Raw genomic sequence first — 27,424 nt, forward strand, 5'->3', positions numbered from 1 at the left:
TTTCCGAGTTTTGTAATTGTTCCGTTAGATGTCGCCACTAATAAATTATTATTTTCTAGGAAATAAAATTTTTTAAATAAATCGAAAGAAAAAAATTCTAAATAAAATAATATCCAATGAGAAATTTTATAATATTTAATTTAAAAAAATAACGGAATTATAAACGACAAAACTAATAAAAAATTTAATCATTTTAAATATAAAAATGAATGCATAAAATTCCAGAAAATTTATTACGTGATATAAAAATTACACAGTAATTTCTGTAGAATTTTTAATTAAAAAAAATAATTACAAAATTATGATTTAAAATTTTAAAGCGCGTATTAAAAAACGGAGGATTTAGTTTCGTATTTGTCTAGAATCTCTAGAATCTGTATTAGTTTCACAGTTTGTGGATAAGATAGTAAAGTAAAGCGGGATGTAAAGAGAAATTGTGCGAGATGAGGCGGGAGCTATGCGCACATCCCAGACACTCAAAAATAGTCGTGCCAAAAATATTCCTCCGAGCTCGTGTTTGTGGGTTCCTTGTCCTCCGACGTAGTTACCGATGTGTAAGACGCCTTCTTCGTTACTTTACATTCTCCAACTCGGAATGTATTGGATGTATTGTTGATCGATTATGGATATTTTCCCGATCTTCCGTTCGATTCGATCTTGGAGCGGGAACGATCTTCGTTATACGCAACTGTTGAGTACCCGTCTTCAAAGGGTGAGTGTTTACAACCCGTTTATCGGATACAATACCCCTTTTTTTTTAGTGAAATTTTACTCGTTTTCCCCGCTACATTCCCTCGATTTAACGTGTTTTGTAAATCGAGAATGGCGGAAAATTCCCTTCTTAAAATCGCGATTTTCCTATTTTCTTTTAAATTTCTATTTAAAAAGTTATATTTAAAGGGTTATTTTCTCTCGCTTCTTCTTAATTTTGCTATTGTTTACATTACATAACTCGCGCCCGCAGACTTCCGATCGAATGACGAATAAATGACTTAAATTAATTATTATTATTTGGTTAGAAAATCCTCCGACGTTGGTGGAATTTCGTTAAATCGTTTATCCGTGAAGGTAGCTAACGAATTTGAAAACATTGCGTCCTACAAACGTCACTCGGTCTTCCGGTCATCGTTCATAAAAGTCTGTGTTGTGACTTATCGGGTGTTGCGGAACGAATGTTGAAAATTTCAAAGGTTAATTAGGAGAATATTCGTCGCATCCATATTCGGTTTGAAGTTAAGAAGTAAGCTAAAACACCTCTAAGTTGGATACTAAAATGTTTCCAATTTAGTGGGGGTGTCCCAAGGAGGAGGAGAAGAGGAAAAGTCCATAGATGCTTGCCAGTTCCACTCGAAAGCCTAGCTTAGAGGGTGTTCAAGATAGAAGGGAAGGGGAAGATTCCTGTTCTACAGAGTCCAATTTAGCAGATCTAACTTGAAGGGTTTTATTGTCATTTATTAAGAAATTAATTATCATTAATGCATAATCGATAACAATAACTTAGCTTTTATTAATCGACGATTGTTTACTTCCCCACATTGTATCCGTAGATCCGATTATAGTTACGATCAGACAGACATACAGCTATCATTCACCGAATTTATTTTTTAATTTAAAGTAAACACTCCGAATGCCGTTTGTAGGACTGAATCGCGGTTCCCGCAGTTCTGTGTTTATTTTTCCAGTTCATCATTTTCAATCGGAGGAGGAGGAGGAAAAAAAGCTTAAGAAATGGTGCCGAGATGCTGTTTATTATGCATTTCTTCTATTAGTTTACATTAATGATACGTTACGAGCGATAATATTTAATATTTAACGCCTTAAAAACATACAGGGTGGCCTAAAAATCAGTTAACCATGTTTTATTGCGCGTGTTCTTTTAACTACGAATAGTTTAGAATAATGTGTGAAATATGAGAAAAAAAAATATGATTTTAAATACTCAAATAAGACAGCGAGGTTGTCTGAGGTTAACTGACTTTTAGGCCACCCTGTATATATCCAAGTGGTAGAAGTGTGACGTTCTTAACGTTTATAATTTTTTAAATAGGGAGTGATTTTCTCGTTTATTATTTTAATTTTCAGTCTATTTTCTGCATAAAATAATTGAAATTTATGCATAAAAATAGCGTAAATAAACATAAGTATGCTCTTTTTGTGTGACTTTACTGAAAGTTAGCTCTCTACCTCGTGCATTTATTGTTATATTTTTGATAGTTTTTGTGTGTCTAAGTTTGTACACAATCTGAATGTACCGTACATTTAATCGTTTCTAATTATTATAATTCATATAATTGTGTATAAATTGTAGAATTGTTACTGTTTCATTTGCACGTTTACTTTGTGTCGTAAAAGTTTATTTTATTTAAATATTTTTGGGAGATAAATTATTACAATTTATTTTAAGATAGAGGACTCTATAGGGTGGCCCAAAAACTAGTTAACCGGGTTTGTTTTCGAGTTTAATTTGTTGAAGCGTTGAAATTTGTGGATTGAACAAGAATGCTTTCGTTTTCGGGAAGTATTTAAGTAGACAAGCATTTAAATAAGATAGTAGTTCAGTCTTTACAGCAGTTAATGGCGTTTTAGGTCATCCTATATTTTAATCCTATTTTTTGGTATAGAACGGCATAAACGAAGTTAGAAGATCGTAGAATAAGTGTAAAAGTGCATAGAAGAAGTGAAGATAAGCATAGAAACAGTGAAGAGTAGAAGTGTAGAGGAGCGTAGAAGAGTAGAAAAGAGAATAGAAGAAGTGTAGAATATTTTAGTATAAATTATCTACTCAAATTCGAAACCAATTAAAATTTAAGTGGCAACGAACTATAATACAAACAACGAATTTTCTCCCCTTATAAATGTTTGTTTCATAATATTTTAATTTGTTTTATAGCTTAGAGTATCGAATTACTAGTCTCTAATTTCGTCGAAAATTTCATTATTTATAAATGCAATTAAAATAATCAATTAATAAATCTGACAGAAACTTTCATTTTTCTAAATTCGAATAACAAAAGTTCTTTTATAGTTTATTGTGTGTAAAACTGTGTATGCGCCTTCTGTATTTAAATACTGTATTTCAAATTTAAACAGGAAGTAAAAGTTCAGTCGTTGGGCGTTATTCGTGTGTTCGATGTAAAATAAATAATTACTAACAATTTTATATAAATATGCATTATATAACTTTTAATAACTCCATTTAGCTTTAGTCACTTTAGACGGTCGGCGTATCGTTTGACACTAATTCATTTACGTCAGATGTTTTAGTTAAAGAAGTGTTTTTTATATCATTGTTTACAAAAATTTCAAGAAAAAACAATTCTAGTTTTAATTTATATATAAATTTTATCGTTTATTCTTTTCTTTCCGTTAATTTATAAACTATAAAGGGTCCTCTCGCTACCGGGCTACGACTACGGCCCGACACTTAAATTTATTACTATTTGATGGATTTCGAGGGCCTCCCGTGCGACGTAGGGCCTCTACCAGCCTAAATCTTCGTTGTAATTCTTGTTTCAAGTATTTGACAAGATGAAGGATGCGAAGGGTCTTTTATATCTCATAGTTTAGGGCTTCTACCAACCTAAATCTTGGTTATATTTCTTGTTTTAAGTTAGATAGTGGGACTTTGGTTGGATGGGAAGGACCTCGGAGCCTCAACAGTTCGGTTTTTACAACGTTTGCTAAGTTGTATACTCGTTTATCCGTGTTTTTCTTCTCGATATTATTATTATTATCTTTATCATTCCCTCCCATTAAATTAAGGATTACAAATTTTTAAACGACAGATCAAAAAAATGGCGAAACAATTTAAATTTTCTAGGAAAATATTTACTTATTTTCAATGTGTTTTTCCCTTCGGGAAATTAAATTACCCGTTAATTATCAAAATAAACTTTGTTTAAAGAGTATGGCTTAATATAGAAAGTTTATATTTTGCATCTGTTTTATTTTCCTTTTTTCCTCCTCTTCTCTGGGATATAATTCGCTCGACCTGAATGGCCGAGTAGATTCATAACAATTTTTTTATTTCCAATGGCTGATGTCATACGATAAGGTTAACCGTGTTGACGTCACCAGGCTCTTGTTGCTCGCACTTAAAGAAGGCAACGAAAGTCTGGCGACGTCCATGTAAACAAAGTGTATATAAATTAAATATCGACTTTAAAACGTATAATTAAATTAAGCGTTGTACGTGTAAGCGGAGTTGAATTTAATTACAAATTCGCTACCTGAAATACCGTTTTACTACCCCCCGGAGGAATGTCATTCGACAAATACTTCTCGGATCGTCTCCATGGTAACCGTGTGACGTCATTCATTCTTTTCTTCTGGCCAAAAATAACAATTTTGGCAAAGAAAATAGGCGAACAAGACACACACAAAAGTTGTTGATATATAAAATTTCTGCTTGTCGAAAGCTCCCTCCCTCCCCTGGTCGGAAGGAAATCGTATTTTTAGTTGTTAATTTGGATTTTTTTCTAGTGTTATTTTTTTATTTGTAAAAAAAACAATAAATCGCTCCCTTTGTAGTGTGAATCCGTAGATTGCGCGCTCGCTGGTGCCGATTGTTGATGGATCTTAAACTGTACTCGATTTTAACGGTAATTTCGATAATGTTTTTTGGTCGAGGAACCCTAAAATAATATTAAAAAGTTAAATTTATGTGGATAATTTTTAAATTTGGGGCAAGCGAAAAGTAGAACTTGGCACAACATTGACCCAATGAACGACGTCAGCATCTAGCGAGAAGGCAAAGAGCATGAGAGATTCTCATAGTTCTGAAATAGGAAGACGCCCCACTTGGCACATCTAGTCGTAAATGCCGTGTGGCATGTGATTACACGTGTTTTCTTATTTGAATAATATTCGAAATTCTCTTTGAGCCACGACTTCTTCAGGTAGGATTCTCCACTTCTTGTCTCGTTTCGCAATTTTTTTTAAATATGCAAATTTAGCGGAAGTCACGAGCCGTAAATTCGGTTAAACGTAAATTCTAAAGCTAATTCTGTAATTCTAAGAATGTAACCGGAATATAGAAAAAATTTTTGGGTTTCTCGAGGGGCCGGATTTACGCGCGATTTAAATAAACTGTGATTTAGATCCTCGCTCTACCAGGCCACGACTTAAGGCCCCGTGCTTTTAAATCTATTATTATTTTCTGGAGGTGAAGGGCCTCTTATGCATTTTAGGGCCTCGGCTAGTCTTAATCTGGTATCCGTTTGTTGAGTCGAGTACGTGTTTATCCGTGTTTATCTTACGAATTGCCTATATCTGTGGGTCTCGATCTTTTCTACTGATGTACCACTTGGACCTTCTCTACGAAGACTTATATCACTTATACCAGTTCTCAATCGGTGGTACACTTGCCCCTATGGGGTACGTGTACCACCGATTGAGAATTGCTTGTCCATCGATTGAGAACTGCTTGTCTATTCGTTAATTTACGATCCTTATCTTCTAGTTGCGGGTTCGATCCCTTCACGAGTTAAGATGCTCTTGTCAATTTTTAAATATATAATTAGTTGTCTAAGGGTCTTTGAAACTAGAATTGTCCGCTTTGCATCTACAGCAGATCGAAATATTTATTAAATTTCCAATGCCGGATATCAGTTTTTTACTGAATATTTTTCTGAACTTCCTGCGTATTGAATTGGCTCGAAAATAGCAAAATATTCGAAAAAATTTCGAATTTTACTGCAAAAATTAAATCTAAATAGCATTTTATACCGATACCATCAAATTCAAATGATATATGTTTTGGTTTCTCTTAAAATTTAAAGAAATTATGCCATTTGCGTAAAGAAAATGGCGGCTGATCAAGATAATTATTATTTCAATTGTTTCCATCCGCTATTATAACGAATCTTCCTCAATGGTCTATACGTCTTACGTATTGAATATTCCAACCAATTAAAACACTCGATAGAATGTTCCATTAACTGGGAGGACAGAAAGTTAGTGGCACATTGAATACTCCAGTACTCTCCATGACGTTCTTGATGAAAAAAATAGTAAAAAATTTAAAAAATATCAATTTTTTGACTTTTTATACTGAGCCTAGGACGAGGTGACATAAGAGTATACATCTTTTATAAACAATTTCTCAGCTGTAACTGTACTTGTCCATTGACTTTTATGATGTTCCTGTAGGATAATAAGGAAAATAATTTACAGATGAATTATTTTGATTTATTTTACATTAAAAAAAATGCTTTATGGCAATTTGATTTCCTTAAATTTTCCAATTACTAGAACGAAAAACGTGGAAGAATCAGGCGGCAACGAGTTAAATTAATTAAAGATTGTTTGATTGGTGCTGGAGGAAACTTAACTTTCCTCCAACACCAATCAAACAATCGGTATCAAGAAAATTCAAAATAAAAATGTGGCCTTACCCTACGCGTCACACTAGCAAAGAGGCTATTAAGTGTATTTTATGTAAAAATATTACCATTATAATTACATTAATGTCGGATAGTGAATGAGCTCCTCGCGGCTAACGATCCGTATCAGCAAATCAGAGATCGATGCATAGAAAACAGTGCTTTTATGCACCACGATATACAGCGGCAGAAGTCGTTATGTTACGCGAATTTTTAACGTTACTCCAATTAGCATTTTCTTATGGAGGAATAATGTTTTTATTAATGTTGCTATTAACGTAATTTATAAATTACAGTTGAACCGCTAACAACGGCCGTTTTTTTTTGTGTTCTGGCCAGTGTCCGTTGTTCGGAGCTTTTATTAATTATATTTTATAGAATAATAATAACGAATTTTATATAGGATTTTCGGTGCTTTCTTCTACATGTTTTGAAGAGAATTTATAAATATAAACGCTGGCCCGAATGTCAATTAACCACCAAAGACTTAATTACTGTCTTATTCAAATACATCGTTTTACAAAGATGACATCTTGTTCAAATTACACAAATTAAATTACTTTTTTAAAATCCTTCAAACAATTTCTCGCAGCTAACTGATTTTTGGGCCACCTAGTAGCTATATTTATTATGTTATCAATACAAAGGGTAAGATTTGTATTTTAAAAACTGAAAATGTTATTGTACACCTCGGAAAACAGTCGAGACGATCACCTTTCACTGGCGGCCATTTTGAAAACAAAAAATGTTTACATAGCAAAGATCTGTTCCACTTACTACAAACAATCTATCGGTAATTTTAGTAGTAACCTCTGAAGTTAGTAAATACAGCAATAACTTTAAAACCCTACTCTTTAGTGAAGTCTTTTTAATACTCACTGGTCTTTTACTCGTAACACAGCAAAATTCATGAATTAATGAAGACTCTCCCTCTTCATACTTAATACTCTAAAATTGGAGAACTTGCATCCTTTTGTAGTCTCTAATGCTACATAACAAAACAGAAAATGATATCAGTCAGTACGTTTTCTATTCTACTGTATTGTAAGCGAGCTCATGTACACTTTATGCACTTTATGCAACCTGCATAAAGCGTATGACGTCGTGTGAGATACCTCTGAAATGGGATGTGGTATGGGTAATCAAACAAAATTATACAAATTATTATACTTCTTACTGTAAGAAAATAGCCAGAAATTTTTCCATCTTGAACAGGGACACTTTAAAGTGTCCCTGTTCAAAATGGCCGATATTAGCCTACCGCTTCTTATCACTTTCTGTTTATCTTGCCAATCTATTCGGAGAATTATAATAACAAGGAAAAATGTAAGTTCAAAGAAATTACACAAGAATACATTTAGAACTTCGTTCTCCCTTCTGAACTGAAAAAAAGAATGGAAAAATTAATTTATACTTCGATGCTCCTAATTGACAAATCACATTTTCTAAAATTGCCAATTAAACTCAATTAAAGTGATTTAAACTCTACGTTTTAATTGAATTTAATTGGCATCATTAAATTAAAATTAGAAGAGATATAAAGGGTGGCCCGAAAGTCGGTTAACCGTCGCAAAGACTAAATATGTCTTATTGAAACACTTAACCGCATTTTTTCCTATAGTGTTTCCACTAACGCGTCGTTCTGTATTCTGTGGATAATACCGGGTTAACTTGCTTTTGGGCCACCCTATATTTAAAACTTGTGGAAAAACGAACATAAATCTAGTTGAAATCTCATTTTAAAAATGCCATTGTAAAACGTATTTATTTAATATTTACAATTTAGATTAAGCCAAGGTCGATAGTGACACTTAATACGTAAATTATTAATTGTATAAATGTTTATTTTTTCTATACTCTGACGAGTGACGATAGTGACGTCGAGTAACTAAGACGAGGTCACTACTTTTAAATATTACACTACGTATAAATACAGTAAATTAATCGATGATTTTGTTCGTTTAACTTCTTAAACGTTACTTGTTGGGGCCTTTCGAGAGGACTGCTAGAGTCTTACCTCTTTAAGGCCTCATTGTATTATTAAAAATAGCGAAAACAACTTTCAAAACTGTATTGTAACAGATGTTTACATAAATGAGAGAGGCCGACAAATGGCCGTACTGGCTTTCCCACGACAGGGTCTACTAGTTATTAATTGTTTTATGGATCGAATCTAAATAAATAACACGAAAATTAAGAAGTTAGCTTAAAAATTGCATTAGAGTAAATGTATAACGCGCAGATAAAAAAAACAATTTGAAATGTCATACTTTAATATGACACAAGAGAATTATGGGATCATAAATTTTAGTTTCTGGTTTCTCGAACTAAAAACTATTTATAGAAATTAAAGTAGACCTTGGTCGGTATACGAATTCAATGGTAATAACGTCATCTGATATTTGTAAACGATACACATGAAATCCCCCAAATACCCATTGTCCTGGGAGATTCGTCATTCAATTTTTGCCGTGTACATTCTAATACGTTACACTGTACTGTGTGTGCTATAAGTGGATATAATAACGCTAAATGTAGACTATTTTTAATCATATTCTTTCTGTAAACACGTGTCTTTTAATATCCTGTTTGTAGGATATCAAGCGTGGCATAAGACATATGATATACAGGATATCGAGCGGAATTGACCAATTAGGTCCTCCTTAATTACAACATCTTACACTTAATATTCTATCTACGGCTTGAAAATATCCCACGACTAGAATCTGCCGTATATTAGCACAATATTAGGATAGAATATTGTTTAGTAGGGTCTGAAGCTTAAAAGGTCTGAAATTTTCGGAAGAAAGAGAACAAACACAACTTTCATTTCCTATCATATTTCTATGTGGTTGGCCCGCTGACCTTTTAAGGTCAGCGAGCTCACTGGATCCGGACTACATAATTACGGATGTCACAAAAAACGTTTATTACATACTATTCGTTCGATTTGTCGTGTATTGGAAAGATTTTTAACTTTTCGTCAAATTTTATTATTTAAAAAATGCACATAAATTTTTAACGGGATCCTCAATAGGGTCTTAAATTGATTTTTTTGAATGGCCCGACGTCCAAAGACGCATTTACGTGCGAATTAGTTTAATTATCAACCGACAGATGGCGAACTACCCGCGAACTCGTAATGGATTAAAAATACTAACGCCATTCGTCATCAAACGTCATAGCGTTATTATAGCGTCAACCGGCACGTGCAATTTTTATATTTCCTCTGTATCGTATGTAGTGTATTTTGATTGGCTAAATCCTATGGCATTTATCTACGGAAAAATAACGTTTTATAAACTTGTAATTGGATTAATTTGTTTTTGTTGTTCCTCCCCTTGGTTTCTTTTAACTAATAAAAGCAAATTAAATTTATGCTAATTTATATGCGCCTATATAAATAGTTTCTAACTTTTCGTCCTATGGGCGCTACGAAGGCCTTTTTTCATACTGGTCAAGGGTTTGGCCAGACTCACAATTGGAGTGGCCGGGTAGTGAGGGATGGGGCCGGAAATAACCTGAAAAGACAGTCCATGAAAAATTTCCGAGGAACGGCTCTCTCGTGGAAGGCTTGTAAACTTTGTATACTAATTAAGCCATGTGCAGCATGGAAATCGCCAGTTTCCCCACCTCTGACATTTTCCATTTTAATATTTTAAATTTAAAAAAAAAAAAAATACGTAGCTTAGCCAAATCATGCGAATTATTGTTTTTTTCTTCTTTTTCTAGGGATAAAAGTAGGTGTTCATCATGGAAAATCAAGCCATTGATAAGTTTCCATCGGACGAGGGCTTGGAAATGGCTGCGACTGACTTCGACAAAGATGACGTATTTATCGATGAAACTTGCGATGCCAATGACGATAGCCTCTTGTGGCCTTCAAAATTCGAAAATCAGAGTGAAAAATCGACAAGCGAAACAAACGACGCGGTGCAACGAAGTATGTCAACCGAGCTCTTATTGGATAACAAAGAAGACAACGTCAGAAATCCCGTGTCTAGTTTAGATGACGTACTACATTCGGAGAAAGAATTCATTGAATACGTATTGTCTTTACCTACCGAATACGAAAATGTTGCAGCTTCCAGGTCGAAAAAGATCAAAAAGAGCCCGCTTAAAGCATCGGGAAACGGCACCAAAGTGGGCTTGGACCATTTGGATAATTTATGCAAATTAATGGAACAGTTAAGCGAACTGAGAGAAGCCAACTCGAAGCTTCACAGGCGAATTCAGTACCTGGAAGATTTAAAGTCTCTTCACGAGATGCACAAAGAAGTTAACACTGCTCAATACGGTTCGGAAAATATCCTGTCGGAAAGATTGGATGCGCCCGAGAAGAAAACGGTTCAGTTGGATTACATCTGCATGGAGAGCCAAGAAGTGTTGGAGAGACCCTCTTCCAGGAGTAAGGAAAGAAGATACGTGGTACACAAAAGCAAGACCCAAGTCAACATCAGCAGGCAGGCGGGTCGCACTAGAGAAAGAAGCAAATCGGTGGGTCACGAAGACATCGGCGATTCCAAATCAAAGAGGATACTTCCCAAATGGTCCAAGGTGAAAGAAGCTCTGAAATTCGAAAAGAATGCCTATCCGAGAATTGTGAGTGAATATTGCAATGATAAAAAGAACGAAAATCTCACCGCTAACGATCAAGTCGTCATGTTGGATGTGCCCATGGATTCCGAAGAATTCAACAAGTACGACGATGATTCGTTAAGTGGAGATTTTTATGTTTCGGGAAGTTATTCTCCCATGATTCATTCTTCTATGGAAGATCTCCGAGAAAACGTCGTCGACACTTCTAAAAGAGGTAAGTCTGTGTTTTGTGGTTGTAGTATATCGCTTTTATAACTATTTGGGCTTTTCGTTAGATGAAATTTTGGCATTTTTCGCATTAATGGATTATTGAGATAGTTACAAACTCCTTAAACGATTAAAAACCTTTAAAATTGATTAACTAATTGTTTAATATTATACAAACGAATAGTAAAGTTACGGTTTCGGATGATATACGTACAGTATACGACACGGAGCCCACCGGTGGCCGAATGGATAAAACCATTGAAGCTTGGTAGTTGGTGGCGAGTTTGCGTCTATAAATAAGCCGGTCACGTGGAGTTTTCCGGGTTTCTTCACGTGTCGAACACTTAAATAGGTGTTAGTTTGCCATAAAAGTCCTTCTGGGAGGAACCTTCTCTCGTTGACAGATCGCTCAAGTGTGGCTTTCCTTTCGAAATATAAACTCTACCTTAACCAATTCTTTTTAACTTTTTACCGTAACTATACAGAATATAAGAAACAACACGGGAAAAATTTTACCCCTCTACTCCTGTTTACAAACGGAAATAGATAAAGGCATGGTTACTTCTCTCAGCTGGATCTAACACAACAGTAAGTCTCAGAAGTTTAGGCAATTTCGAGGTATAGCTACAATGCTCAAATGGCATTATATATTAGCCATTTAAATGTAATATTCTGATATTTAAATATGCAAATTAGATATTTTGATACGCGCTGGCAGGATGCGAAAAGCAAAGCAATTTACAACTGAAGAATTAGTCAGGATTTGACTATTAAAATCTGAATATAAATCTCGAAAGATCTGTTGCTATGAATAAAATGCTCATTCAGGCAGGCTTAAATATGCTTCAACTGGAAATGACAGACAGACAAGTTAGAGCCAAGAAACAAAAATGTCTGTAAGAAGTATTACTAAAGTTTTCAATGTCACCACTGAAAATTCAAAGAAAATCACTTGTGATGCCCAAATATATAACTCAACACAGCAGTAGTAACGTAAACAGCATCGTGGACAGACGAATTACTAACGATATGATGAAAAAAATGGATAGATGGACGGATTATTGGCAAGATCTACCAAAGGAACCGCATTGTTTTTTTTATTAGACAGCGAGGTGAGTGTTCGACAATGACACGAAGAGAATTTGGTTTCAATGGTGTGACAAATTTAGCATTTATGTCGGGTCGCCAAATATGTGAAGAGTATCAGGAAATATTAAAAGAATGTCTGATTCAATAGAAACAAAATGTCTGTTAAACCGGACACGAGATTGGTGGCCCCGATTGGATGTTTTTAATGGCTGAATGGTTTAGAGATTGACTATTCTTAGAAATCTTGACGTCCTTCAATAATAGAATTTTTCACCTGTGATATATACTCGTTCTCTTGTAAAAGACGTAATGAAGGCTAAGCAATTCTTATTAAATTCGAGTCAGGTAAACTTATTTAAGGTATATATAGGTATTATGAGAATTACTTGTTAAGTTGTGTAATCTTGTCAGATTGTGCCGTATAACCTCTCCAGAAGATTCTCTTACCGGTGGTCCTGAAGGATTCCGTTCTCTTAAGTTCTCGTTGTTTACGCTTAAATGTTTCTTGGTATTGCTTGTCTAAGAACACAGTTTGTTTCAATGAACCGGGAGGTCTGATTACAGGTAAGCAAACCAATGACGTTATTGGTTTGCTCGCTTAGGTGCTTGCCCATAGAGGCACCCAATGGCAATTGATCGTGCGTAGTACATATCGAGAAGCATTTCCATTATATTTCGAGCATGCAATTAATCTAATGCAAGTAAATAAAACCAATTACATGTAAAATGATTGCATCTAGAGAATTAATGACCTAGAATATAATAAAGCTTGGAAAGTTATGTGAAGTCACATATCTTGCATCATCAACTTAAGATATGTTAGTGAAGAGTATCGGATTAATACCCAAATGCCCATTAATTAATCGAAAGAATTTCTCATCAATTTACAAAGGATGCTGAGATGATGCGAAAGGAAACATGTTTACAACTTCTCAAGGACATTTTTCTGCTTTTGGCTCCATGTTTATTCTTATGTTATAGCAATAAATTTAAATTGTCTTCTTTCTTATAATCCAATTAAGCAACGAATTATTTTTAAATAAAAATTCCATTAAATAATTAGATTGTTTTTAAGGCAAATAGGCAATTCTTAACGACTTTATGCGTTAAATATTTGTATGTACTGTACGTAGAAATTTCCGATAAAATAACAACTTCATACTGAGTTGAAGCGGTTGTAATTTTAGACTTAAATGCAGTTGGTTTAATAATATTAAACAATTGGTTTCGGAATTTCAAGGTTTTTCTTAATCGTTTCTTAACGTTCACGAAAACATAAGCAGACTCGGAAAATTTATTAGCCAACCAATTAGAAAAGATTTTAGATATGTTGCATGATACGTCGAACTCGGTTATAATGATTTAAGGTTATTGCCAGAAATTTTTCGTTTTGTTTTTAGTTAATATTTACGGCTATAACGTGTTTACCTCACGGATATAACAAGCACATTAGATTCGTATTCCTCATAGTCGACCTCAACGGTATTTTAAAGTTTTCTCTGAAAGCTGAAGACATTTATTTAGTGGTAGTCGATTCAGTTAGATGTTGATAGAAATCTAATTATTATAACCTAGGACACCCATATTAAGGTTATATATGACATTAGTGCGGATGCCCTGGAAATAGAACCCAATAGGGCTCCACGGTGTAGGACTTAAGACCGATCCTATTCTATATTTTCACAAAAATAATTGTAATTGCGCAACATATAAAGAGATTCGTTTAAATACAGAGAATTTTATATGCCTTTTCAATCTTTTTTGATACGTTGGTCTTGGCGGTGTGGAACCTGCCCTTTAAATGGATGCCAATTCGTTTTTAAAATGGCGAACGAATACGAAAATAGTATTCTTGGAATGTTATAAATATTCTGAATGTACGATGATTGCAATGTATTTTTATTTATTTATTCACGCAGATTATGAGGGACACGCTCAGAAATTATTTGCAAAAAATTTTGCTGGAATTTATTTAATCTCACCCCTTACTATGCCTCCAGATTGACTAGCTCAGTCCAATATTTATGTTATGTGATTATTATTATTTGAAGCTTCTAAAAGTAAGCGGCCCGGGCCTCTCGAGATCTTTTAGAGGCCCTGCATATTCGCTATCGGCCGTAACGTATTATACAGGTAGAGGCAAGGCCATTTTGCACCAGCTCTAACGCGTACTTTACAAATAGAAAATCATTTTTAGATCATTTTATCCGTTAATTTTAAAATTTTTATCTCTTCTTGGTGAGAATTATTAACATTTTCCCAAAAAGAAAACTCTATAAGAAACATTTTGCTTTGTTCGATTTTGGAAGTGTATTTATTTAGGCCTAATCGATTGTTTATTAACAACTTTTACACACAATTTAGATAATAAAATTGGAAAGTCAAACAGAAATCTAATATAGGCCCATTCAACAGATACAGAAGTGTGCATATATAATACATATATGAGTATACATGATGATTTTATCCTTAGTTAAGGATAAATTCTACCTGGAATTCTCTCCTTAACTATGGATAAAACTTTGCGAATTACCCTTTATAGTTGCTGAAACACACGTGTATACATACATACATCATAAATGATTCTATATTTATACGTATAAAGCTCAAGGCATTAACACCCGACAAATTTGTTTGTGTTATGTTTAATATATTATTAATAAGCTTTTATCGTCTATCGATCGTAAGACATGAATTTTTTAAATTATACTAAATATCAATATAATACAGGATCTGACTTCAAAAGAGGGCAGTTGAGAGCTTTGACATTTTCTATAATTTTTTTTTTTTTTTCATATTTTCTGAGGGAGATGAACGCTTTTCTTTCAAAAAAAAATATAGGGTAATAGCTTCTTCGACGTGTATTCGATGATTTTCCAAATGTGTTTTATGTGCTCGAAACCTGCAAAACTTCGCTACAAATTATACAAAGATATTAACTCCTTTACATAGAAATTCGTGTCAAAAATTGTGCATACTGTCGACTTCGGCATCTTAAACTTGTTGCTAGATCCGTCACACGTGTACCGCTTCCGTTGTTCTTTTTTCACCTCAATCGTGGATACTACAATCTTCCTCTTACGCTTAGTTGCTTCTACAACCAAACACATAAAAATAAAGCGTGCAATTATTTACTATAACATCGTCACAATGCCGGGCTGTAATTTCTGGATTTTAGTGGTGTCTTGCCCCTGTTTCTGCTGATAAAAACCGAGACACACCGATCATCTGTCTAACTCAGTTCGCGAGAAAACCTTGAATTGAAATCACGTGGCTTCCGGTCTGGACAGTAAGTTCGTACGTAGTTAATCGGGATTGAAATGACACGAAAGTATGTACAGGAGTTCGGATACTATAATTTATAACACGTAGAAAAATTCTTTATTGTAATGTATGGCACAAAGATTCCTGCTAAAACGGTATGAAGTGTCTTGGCGTGTTGAAATGACTTTATGTCAATGCAAGACGAAGCGTCAAAACGAGCCGAAACAGCAATTGATCACAGGTAATTCTAGTTGTACCGATACTGACTTTTGTAGTTATCATCGGTTGGAAACGAAATGTTGCTATCAACTTCGACACTAAATCTATAATTAGTTAATAACTTGAGTCATTTGTCATCATTTGTACGGGACTATATATAAAAATATACGACTACTTCAGACCAGTGACGTGACTATAGGACCGGGAATCTATAACTCAGTGAGCCTCGGACATCTTGTAAACAATTTTAGGCCCTATACATTGTAGCAAGAAATTTAATAATAGTTAATTACATAGCCTAGAAAGTTGTAAAATGTTATTGAATATGTAATTTTATTTGTAATTGACTCGATTACGCACCTCCTACTTGAAACATTATTGTAACACGTATTTTGTAACGTCATCATTTTCAAAATTATTGTCTCCTATTTATCCCCCTTTTACGTAAAAAGTGTGACGTAATAGCCTTAATAGCCTGTTATTAGCTCGTCTGTATCCATTCTATAAAAGTTCTGAATACATCAAACTTTCTGTTTATTGATACACTAGTCCAGTAACGAGTAATTTCCGAATTCTTTCAAAACGTCTTTGTTCTCCTTCTTATGGATTCGTCTTTTAGATATTCATTATGTTTTAACAAAGAAAAAGTATCTTTTACCTCGTCACACGAATTCTTCGTCTTTGTAACGGTGAATGAATTACGTAAGTCCACTTTTTTTATAAAGGCCCCACCAGTGGTATAATGGATAAAATCACCAGCTCATTGGTTCGTCACTACCGATGGGCTGTCTACCAATGGCCACGTGGAGTTTTCCGGGGTTTCGTCAATTTTCTAACAGCTAAATAGGTGCTAGTGTCCCTTCCGGGTGGTATCCCCCCTTGGCGGATCGCCCACGTATCGCGTTGCCTTATCCATTAACCTAATCACTTCTTTATAAAGGTATAAGCAATACGGACCCCACTGTAAACTGTAGAAGTACCCAAGTTATAAATGCTTACGAATAAAATATCTAGACTTAATTTTTATTCATTTTATACAGATAAATGGAAATCTCGTTCCGTTTACGTCTCGGACAAACGGTCTTTGGAATTACCTCAGGAAGTAACACGAAGAAAGACTCCTAGTCCCCGTTTTAGAACCAATATTTCCGGTAACCGAAATTATTTTAATAATTTAAAATTCTTAACGCAAAAGTTATTTATTGAAGGTTTGGAATTTTGTATTCAGATCGACGGCAAAAATCCTTGACACTGGAAAGAGACATCGATCCGGAGCAGGTGTTTTCGAAATACGAAAAGGAATTGAAAAAGAGTCACAAAAGTCCTTGGGGAAGAGTGAAGACGATTATTCAGAGCAGGAAAGACAGTTTAAGAAGAAAGCAAAGGGAAGAAACGAAGAAGACGGAAGAGTCCAACGTATCCATGGAAAACCTGGAAGAGTTTCCTAAGGACGAAGCTTTCTACAACAAAATGTATTTCGAGAGTACGGAAAGTTCGCCCAATTTATCCAGCGAAATTAAGAATTCCAATCAAGAAGAATCGGATAACGAACAAAAACAGAGAAAGAAGCCGAATTCTCTCTACTTATTTTCCTCTTCGGGTGAAGAAGTTATTCATTCGGATCGACCTACCTCCGAGTTTGATGTGTACAAAGAAATGAGAACTCCCAGTTCTTCGCCTTCCTATCAACGTAAGTTTACAACTATTCCAATCCATTTACTCTTATTTGCATCGGAAGTTACGTCTAATGATTTAAATAGAATTAGACAGTAAGCGGGATAAATCATACCGACACATTTCTAGAGATCGATTCTATTTAAAATTATTATTTTAAATCGGGCAAGGAAAATTCGATACGGATAATAATTTTTATCAAGTTATAGCAGAGATAAAAAGTATAAAAGTATCTGCTGTTGCTTGATCACACTCACACACACTTAAGCGCCTATGTAATACACATATTTACCATCCAAATGTTTCTAAATAATTGTAATGTAATTGAGGATACGTATTGACTAATGGAAATATCTTACGTTTCTTCAGCTAATTAAATATCTTTATGCATATTCTTATCCATTACACGCAGATAAATAATTAAACGTAATGATTTATTTCGTGTTGCATTAAAAAAAAATTGATAAACTCGTGAATACCGCAGATGAAAGTCGTTCTTTCAACCACGCTGACAGTATTCTAGAACTTTTTATTGCCGTATATTAATAGATTGCGACTATTTTTGCAACCGCCACCCTGTCTGGCTTACTTTGGTGTGTACGGCACGTTTATTTAAATTTTAAAAGTAAGTCTTTCACACCCCACTTAGCTCTGGGGTATCATCGGAACAAAGAAATATTTTCAAAATAAAAAATAATATTTAATGAGATGATTATTTATGATTTTCAGAAACTCAATATTCGGAGGCAACTCCAAGTAGATCTTGCGATTCGGAAGAAAACACTCACACGAAATTATCGGTTTCCACTTCTGCACCCATATTCGACTTCAATGCCGTAGAAGAGTTACAACGAAACCTTAGCGAAGAATTTAATCGAAAAATTAAGGAGTGGGAGAAGATCCGCTCGAGCGGGCCCAAATCGTCCAGCCCAAAATTCGAACGAAAAGAATCTGCCACGAAAAACAGGAAATCCAATAAAGAAAAAGGGAAGTGGGAAAGACAAGAAAAGGCTCAGAAACATAAAATGAAAGATTTGAATTGGCTGGAGAAAGAATTGCAGAAGATCGAAAAGGAAAAGTTGAGACTGGCCAAAGAAAGGCAGAAGTACGAAGAGAGAGCCATTAGGTTAGAAAGGCTACGAGACACGGTTTTAAACGCCAGAGCGGCCAATAAAAAAGAAGTTTTGGTTCGAACCTCCGCCGGAGAATTTCGATTCGAAGGCATATCCGATGCCTTCACTAAAAAGCTATACGAATGGGAAACGAAATTGGGAGTGGGTCCCGAACTGTCTACCCTAGCCTTACTAGATGCCAGTTTCAAAACCACGCCGGGAAGCGATAAGCACATGGGCCTAAATCTTCAGCGGGGTCTGTCCAAATCGGAAAGCAGCATTATAGAAGTAGGACAGCCTTCGCACAACTCTTCCAACTCTCTTCCGTCCTTAAAACCCGAAGACATAACTTTCGAGCTTCCTCAACCCTCCAGGTCTAACTCCGAACCCGACATGTTTCATTTTGGACAACAAAAGGAAATGCCTTCGAGGTACCAACCTGGAGACGTGATGGAAAATCTGCCTACGAAAACATACTCTCCACCGGAAGTGACGCATTTGATCGACAGCGATTCGGAAGGAGGTCTGACGGATAAGACCGGAGATCAACAGGGGAATCAAACGGACGATAACTATTATAGCCTTTTGGAAGAGAACGTGATTCTTCTGGAACAGCTGAAAAACAAAGAAGACATTTGCAGAAATCTAGAAAGAAAATTGATTAACTTAGATAAAAAGATGGAAGAGATGAATCGAAGACACCAACAAGATTTAGGTTAGTATCGACTTGTATTATCCGTTTTATCCATTTAATGAAATGTTTTTCCGTAACTTTTAGCTTTGAAAATGTTTTGAAAATATAATTTACCGTTTTGAACTAAATTTAGAGTAAAATCCATAAAAATTAACTAAAAGTAACTGTCGCAATGTTACCAATCCCTATTTTCTTAATCAAATTACATATTTCATGGTTAGTGATTGTACCCGACAATGGTCTAGTCGATAAAACCATCGAACACTGGTTCGTCCCTCACCAACGATCTGGTGTGCAGTTTTGTCGCGGCTGACTAGCTGGTTTTCTTCGCGTTTGTAACACTTAAATAGGGACCAGTCGTAGAAAGTCCTCTGGTGGCAAGTCTCCCATGCACGAAAGGACTACGAGAGGGTTGCGTTGCCCCATTCCATCAATCCCGACCCTCCCTTATTATTGATGGTTTTCACCCGATTTAAAAGTTCACCTTACCCAAAGGGCTACACTGTCTTGTACATATTTTATGTTCTTTTATCATTTAGTGCAATGCGCGAAGTGAATGGGACCCACCTTTACTCTACTTTCAACCCTTTCTCCCTCCCACTCCCTCTCCCTTCTCTACCCCACTCCATACCTTCCTTCCTCTTGTGGCTAAGTCTACGGACAGCCCTCTACCTTTATTCCAGATTTAAAAGTTCGATTACCTGGTACATTTACTAAATCCTAACAAGTTTTTGCAGATAAGTATAAGGAAAAACTGTGGGAAGTTCATGGATCAAGGAGCAATCCAAGAGACTTACCGGGATGTTTGAAAATGATAAACAGATTAAAAAGTAGGATAGAAGAATTGGAGAAGTGCGGAGAAAAATTGAAATGCGATAGAGAAGCGTTGGAGGTAAAATTTAGCCTTATTTATATTTAAAATATTTCGGAAATAGAATGAGAAATTTCAATAAATCTTTCGATAGGAAAGTTTCAGATATCACAACCAGCAGCAATCTCAAATGACTGTCGATCTCATCGGAAAATTGAAAGAATTACAAAAGTTTTCTTCGTGTTGTGAAAGCAACACTTACTGTAAGTTTTGAAATTTGCAAAATTTTGACTTGTGTGTTAAGTTTCTAAGCAATTTACGCCGTTTCAAAACTAAAGAATATATAAGTTGCTTTAAATTAATTTCAATATTTTATTTTTCAAGTACAAAACACAGAAAAGGCGAGAAAGATTCTTCGTTTGGATAATGTCGATCGTCTACATCAACTATCTGCAGAATTATTAAGACAGGTCCTTTTAAATAATATTTATTTATATTTTCATTTGAAACACAGGTGGTTCGAAAGTCGGTTAACCAAATTTTTATTCATTCGAATATTTCGTTAGGTACAAACTTTGTAAACTTTGCTATATTCTTACTTTTGGACCACCCTCTATTTATGTATATAAGTTTATTACGTATAAATATATACGTTACTAAAAATATTTTTACAGACTCAAAACTTGGAAAAAGTATTATCGGAAAGAACCCGACAAGTTTGCCATTTAAGATGGGAATTGTTGCATCGAGATGTTTCTGCACTGCGTTTGCATACGGAGTTGCACAGAGTTAGATGGCAAGGAGGCGCTGCCAGGGCCGCTGCTAAAAGGGCGAAATTTGCTGAAAAACGTTCGTTATCGTCTAGTGAACGACTTTTTCCATGGGAGAAAGTATGTACCCTGTGTAATATTAAGTTTCTTTCGGGGGTTCTCTGCTCTTAAAGGTAGTAGTTTAGAAATTGATAATTCGTGAAATGGGCCAAAAAAATACTTTTCAGTGAAATCGTCTTGTAGACGTTTTCCAAGATGTCTTCTGGAAGATTTGTCAATAAATAGATTCACCCATTAATAGAACAGGTCCGAGTTTGGATCCAATCTTTTGCGACCACGCACCAGTCGGTTGTTTTTGTGCACAATTTCCATCTACACCGACGATGTTATTATACAGATTAGGCTCACCCGTAATAAATAAAGTTGATACTATTATCTTTAGTGTGATGGTACCTCGTGAGAAAAATTCATTCTTCACGAGATACAGATTAATTTAATTGTACGAAACCAGTAATTTCATCTGGCCAACCAAATTGTAGGTGGGACCGATCTGTAAGCAAAATAAAGCATTCTGTTGCATTTGTAATCTGGTATTGTCACAAAATCCATCAACGCCCAGTGATCGAGTGCTTAAAACTACTGGTCACTGGTAAGTTGGTCCGGGTTTCGGACCTGACCGAGCACTGGCTGCGCCGAATTTTTAATTTTTTCACGTATCTGATATCTAAATGGGACAGTTTTCCGGGGTAGGCACTACCTTTCGGCAGATTGCCCTCTTGTGGCGTTGTCTTATCCAAATAAAAACTTAAAATACTAACGGCAAATGTAATATTGCAATTAATTTTTCGTACTATTTGTATACGTATTACAGTATTATGCACTAGTAAGATTTGATTTAGTGCCACCCGTTTTCTAGTTTCTGAAATTCACGCTAAATCGAGTGTGATACTAAACCGAAGTATCTCAAAGCGTCTAATGAGGTCTATACACAAGTTCGAGTGTGAGAAGTTAAAAGCCATGCGATTTACTGTTTCGTTTACAACGCAAAATGAAATTTTTGTTTACTCGAATTATGACAACAGAATAGTCCATACTTTACGCGTTTTTATTGCTGATTTAATTAAAAATAAGCTAAAATAATTTCATTGAATTGTAGGAAAACGAAACCAGAGAGCAACTTCCAGAAAGATTACTTAAAGAATCATCCGAAGCTTACGTCAATTGGAATAAAATGGGATTCGAAACGTCAAATCTGACAACCACCGTGCACGAACTTAATAAAGAACTTTTAAAATTATCCTTAACTTCAGGTTAGATTATACATTTTGTATAACCTGTTTTATTATTCAATTTAACCAGTTTTAACCTCTTTCTAGATGCTACCCTAAAAAACGATCAAGATGGATTTTCTGCATTCGATTCGGTTGATACGGTAGGATTCCTTTACAATTTACACTTTACATAATATAGCGTGTAATTTATTCTGTTCTCGAAATACGGGATGGCCCAAAAGTCGACTAACCATTGGGTTGCTTCCTTATTCGAGTAATTTATTACTTCGCAACTGTTATGAAAGCTGTCCGAAAACCAGATCCTACTCGTCGTTGGGACTTTGAATAAATTAAGTTTACGTTTCGTATTTGCGAGAGCGTCTGGTTAGCTGACTTTTGGGCGACTCAATTGATGCAATTACTTTAGAAGATTTAGATAAGTGGCATTACTCTAAATACAATTCGGGATGTTCGGGAGAATTAATTCTTTTCCGACTACAATTAAATTCAACCAAAAAGATGAGTTGTAAGTTTTCGTATTAACAGAGGGTGTCCCGAAAGTCAGTCAACCGCGTTTCGTGCTTTTCCAGATACACTTGCCAATGCAAATCGCCATCCGAGTTTAGAACAAAGAGTTTTTCTTTTTACAACATTGATGGAAGCGCGACTAAAAAGAAGTTAGAGGAGAAGGTGGTATTATGGAACACTGCGGGTATTATGGAACCACCCCATTTCGAACTGATAATAAAGGGGAACTGTAGCGGAATGTGGCTAAACTGAAATAGACAGACATCCATAGCAAAGGGAAAATCCGTTTTGCTTCAGTTAAACGGTTGTCCGTATTTAATCAGCAAATTTGTTTTTTTCAAAATTCGCAAGTTTTGAATGCTAAGTGAATTTAATTATTTTTAAAATATAAATCGTGTACTTGTAGGTTCACTGGTGCATGTATTCCGTTCCAGAGACTTAGGGGTACATATTAATATGTGTGATTTTCACGTTTTTAAAATTTTGATCTTGACAGACATAAGTTAATTCAAGATGGCGATGCGTGAAATACGGACCCCATTGGTGCTTTTACAGTAATATGGAACTCAACTCCTCCGAACTTTCTATTTGCAAGCAGACATTCCTCCAGAGCAATTTGTGAAAAATACACTAGGTAGAAAGCCAATTCTTCCCGAGATTATCGAAAAAGAGCTGCTGGAATATATATTGCTGATGGAGGTCATATTTTTCTATTATAAAAGCATTTTTTGCGATAAAATACATTGGAGTAAATAATTTGGTAATTATTTAACATTTCTTTGTCTTTTCCTATTTGTTTTTGGCTACATTAAAGCATTTTTTTTTTTTTTGAAAATATACGGTAAGGTTCCATATTACCACCCGATTTTCTCTAAGCCTACTTTCGGACTTTTTGTACAAAAGCCTTCAAAAACCATACTTATAATTACACTAGCGAAAAATCCAATTAGGAACATTTAGATTACTAGTTACCAGTAGTTTCGCACAAAAAATGTGAATGTAGTTTACCTGTGAATACCTTGTTTACAATTCACTAAAATGTAATTGGGGTTCCATAATACCACCTTCTCCTCTAATTGTTTGAACAGAACAGCTAATGGTTAATAGACTTTTGAGCCATCCTGCGTATTCGTGTTAGTTGTGTGATAAAATTGTGATTATTTAGAAAGTTAAGCATTATACATACTAAAAGATCAATTATATTTCATTATATTATATAAAGGGTGGTCCAGAAGTCAGTTAACTATTTTAACTACAATAGTAGGCATCCGAGAAAGCCGTAATGCCACCATGCTTTTGAATAAATTTTAATTTAAAAGCAAAAATATAATATAATATAGAATAGATAATTATTTTTAATATACATTTTATAGAATCGAGAAAATAATGAAGTTGCGCAGTTTTCTAGCGAAGACAATTGTTATAGCAAGATCCAGCTTAAAATTTCGACCGATAAATCCGATCCTAATCAAATCAAAGTACGAAGATATTCGGCAGATAGCATTTATAAACTCGGCGAAAATTCGGACCCGGCTGGAGAAAACACGCAAGAATTGCCGAGTCCACACAAGAAACTCAACGTTTCTTCGTCCCTCGAAAGCTTCGGACCTAACAGAGAATGTTTCAATAAAATCACTTTCAAAAACGGAAAAGGGGCCAAGAAATTAATGTACGAAGATCCCACTCAGAAAATGGTTTTAGAATATCCCAGTAAAAATGACGATTTAAATCAAAAACAAAAATCGAAATTCCTAAAAAATAATTCTAGACAAAAGAGGACATTGCTCATAAAACCCATTCATAGAACTAACGTTAACGTCACATCCGAAAGCGACGGCAATCGCATTTTGTATAATAAAATACCAGAGAAGTACGTTCCGGATCATTCCCATTGTAATCGTAAGTTAACCAATCAGAGTGACTTTAATCATTTGAGTGAAATACCCCAGGAGAGATTAATATTTCGTAGCAAATCTTCGGATTATCCTCACGGCACCATCAACGAGAACATCTGTGCGAACGGTATGAAAGAAATGGAAAAGAGCAGCTCCATAAAAACAGAAAGTCCCGTTATTAGATCGAGAAACACCAGGAAGTTCAAACGAGATTTCTCGCGCGATGCATCCACCCCCGTGTGCGAAAATACACATCAGGTATTAAAGAAATCCTCTTCTCAACCCGAATGCTCGTCTAAGTACAGATATACTAAACTTCAAGCCCCCAACGTTAAAATTCTTATAGAGAAATATAATCAAAAAGCACTGGAAAGCAAAGTGGAGAAATCAAATCTCCTACCAAAAGTACAGAACGAAGATGGTCTGGAAATTAGAGATGGTCAACGATCGTCGGTGAGTCCGGGTTCCACGAGAGCCGAGATGATAAAGAAAGCCAAAGAAGATTTTATTTTACAAAATTCCTCTTCTAATTACGCTTTGCCGAGCAATTCGAGGAACGAATGCCAAGAGAATGCCAACGATAAAATTGGTAGATATTGTCAAATCGACGACGACAGTCTGTCCACAAATTCTGCAATTTCCGCAGATTCCGTTCATTTGGTATTGTGCAGGAGCGCGGAATCGTGTAAGGAATCCAGATTGGCTCGCAGATCGGTTGCGGAAAAGCAGACGTCATCGAGCGAAATCTCTCCCCCCGTCACCCCCACCTCACCGGATACAAAATCTAGTAAATCGGGTGGTAATTTCCTCAATTTTAAATTAAGGAAAAGCAAAAAAGAAAAGGAATTGGCATCCATTACGAAATTGTGCCGGCAATCTTTATTCTTAAACTTGGATAAAGACATTAGCAAAAGCGAAGAATCGAAACCCGTTCTGGCAAACCCTCAGAGTTGCCCGTCTTCGCCGGAAGTTAAATCGAAACCGACGAAAACCAAAGGTGGTTGGTTGCATAAAACCTTTTTTAAACAATCTTAATACTATTTAAAATTCGATTCGAAATAATTCTCAGGTATAATTCATCGTTACGAGTGAATTTTATGCAAGAAACTTTGTTACTTACGCATTACATTTCATGAATACATATTTTTTTTCTTATCATCACTGCCATTAAAAATGCTTATTAAAAATAAATCTTTGTCTGTTCTCGTGTTACGAAAAAAAATTTTATATTCCCAACCGGTCTGTACATATTTGTAATAATTTATATATTGTATTTCTAAAAAACATCGACAAATATTTTACTATTAGTATTTTTAAACTGTTTAATGTTAGTAAAAAACAATTTATCTTAGTAAAGATTTAAAAATCTAACACAAGGCGATCGTTTCCATCTGTTGTTACGTCTGTTGTATAACAAAGGCGGAAGAAAGAAATTTGGAAGATTCATTGTTTAGTTCTATATCATTGACACGCAATATAATTAATGCTATATATTAATTATTGTTACCTGGATTGAATCCTCATTGCTTACTCTTATGACATGTAATCGAAGATACGCACAGTAATTGTTGCTTTTCGTAAATAAAAATAAAATACTTGTTCAGAAATTGCTTAATTGTTTTCTCTCATAACCTTGTATCGTTCGTTACCATTTAATAACAGAAGTAATTTACCCGAAGTACGTTTTCCACTAAGTCGACATATTTGATACTTTCAAATTAACCACGTATTGACCCTCAATATAACGAATTTCGGAAACGACGAACCAAAGCCGTTTCTTTTCGAGACGTCTGTCGGAATGTAATTATGCCATTTGAAAATATCTAGTCTCGGTTTTCGAGCGCAAAGTTTCTGTATGAAAGACGCCATATTTTTGCGCAGAAAATGGCACTTTTGCATTTTCTGCTACAGAATCTACTGTATAGAATTAATTTAAAATAATACAACATAATTTTGATTAGCCTTGCGTTTCTAGAGAATTTGTAACTTATGTATAATAAAATTCTCTGTTGTAGATGTTCTCCGTTACAATTCCAATTCCATCTGCAGTATTTTTCGTAATTACGGAAGCGCCCACCAGTGGCCGAATGGATAAAATCACTAAACACTGGTAGTTTGGTTGCCGGCTTGCTCCTCGCCAATGGACTGGGTGCGTGGATTTCCCAGGTTTTACCTAAATAGAGATCAGTCTCGTGAATCTTTTTACCGTATTCTCATAAAAGGACTCTCGGGAGACATCTTCCACTTGGCGGATCGCACGCGTGTTTCCCTGTCTTATACCATCAATCCAATAAGGATTTAATCTGTGCTTGGAAAACATATACTTAGAAAAAATCATTTACTATGAGATTGTATTAACACATTTCACGTTTTACAACTGTCACGAATGTGAATATTGTAATTTGTTTTTTAATGTGATTAGATACACAGCTGGCAACATTGCCAGCAAGATTGTGTTCGCGAAAAAGAATGCCGAAAGGTGTCGCTATCACCAGCTGGCATAATTTTGATCCGCACGCGGCGACCGCGGAACGTGTCGAAGATGTCGAGCGTGGGTGTTTCTGATTGATCGTCTCACCCTCCACCTTCTTTTTCGTTTTGCGCAAGTGCGGTCACTTTGCTGTTTGAAGACAAATGGAATTATAATGCCTACAAATAGAATTCTAGACATAGCACAAATGGTAAGTAATCATATAATATAGACACAAATATCTAAGAATGGGTGTACTTAAAAATCAGGCGTGTTCAAAACAAAAGTGCACCCCTCGAATAATGTACTTATTTGAGGGGAAGATATCCTGCAGGGAAAAAATTCAAAAACTAACGAGTTTACATCAATCCAACAACATCCCAATGAAAAAGTGTTGAAAGCACGTTGTTGACTATGTTGAACATAAAAAGGGCTGTA

The 27,424-nt window shown here is 35.2% G+C and overlaps 1 protein-coding gene across 2 annotated transcripts; it reads left to right on the plus strand.

Annotated features, from left to right (window-relative positions):
* The first annotated feature begins 372 nt into the window (after window positions 1-372).
* On the plus strand, window positions 373-25,762 carry LOC111640000. Of its 2 annotated transcripts, none has more exons than XM_023385993.1 (12): window positions 373-712; window positions 10,116-11,196; window positions 16,802-16,912; window positions 16,990-17,451; window positions 18,165-19,262; window positions 19,979-20,133; window positions 20,207-20,315; window positions 20,437-20,522; window positions 20,727-20,942; window positions 21,979-22,132; window positions 22,199-22,254; window positions 23,995-25,762. In XM_023385993.1, exons 2-12 carry the CDS (start codon window positions 10,137-10,139, stop codon window positions 25,549-25,551), a joined length of 5,064 nt encoding a protein of 1,687 aa, XP_023241761.1. In that variant the 5' UTR covers window positions 373-712; window positions 10,116-10,136; the 3' UTR covers window positions 25,552-25,762. The 2 variants fall into 2 exon arrangements, with proteins under 2 accessions (XP_023241761.1, XP_023241762.1); XM_023385994.1 differs by lacking the exon at window positions 373-712 and adding an exon at window positions 4,234-4,898.
* The last annotated feature ends 1,662 nt before the right edge of the window (window positions 25,763-27,424 follow it).

The sequence above is a fragment of the Centruroides sculpturatus genome, unplaced genomic scaffold (genome assembly GCF_000671375.1).
Source record: "Centruroides sculpturatus isolate CEXI.00-Female unplaced genomic scaffold, Cexi_2.0 scaffold1404, whole genome shotgun sequence".
NCBI classification, from domain to species: Eukaryota; Metazoa; Arthropoda; class Arachnida; order Scorpiones; family Buthidae; genus Centruroides; species Centruroides sculpturatus.

Excerpts from the sequence above, each read along its gene's own strand:
- LOC111640000 (XM_023385993.1), top strand. The coding sequence starts at position 10,137 with ATGGAAAATCAAGCCATTGATAAGTTTCCATCGGACGAGGGCTTGGAA. Across the intron at positions 19,263-19,978 it reads AAGACACCAACAAGATTTAG|ATAAGTATAAGGAAAAACTG; the intron begins GTTAGTATCGAC and ends AAGTTTTTGCAG. Across the intron at positions 20,316-20,436 it reads TTGTGAAAGCAACACTTACT|TACAAAACACAGAAAAGGCG; the intron begins GTAAGTTTTGAA and ends TTATTTTTCAAG.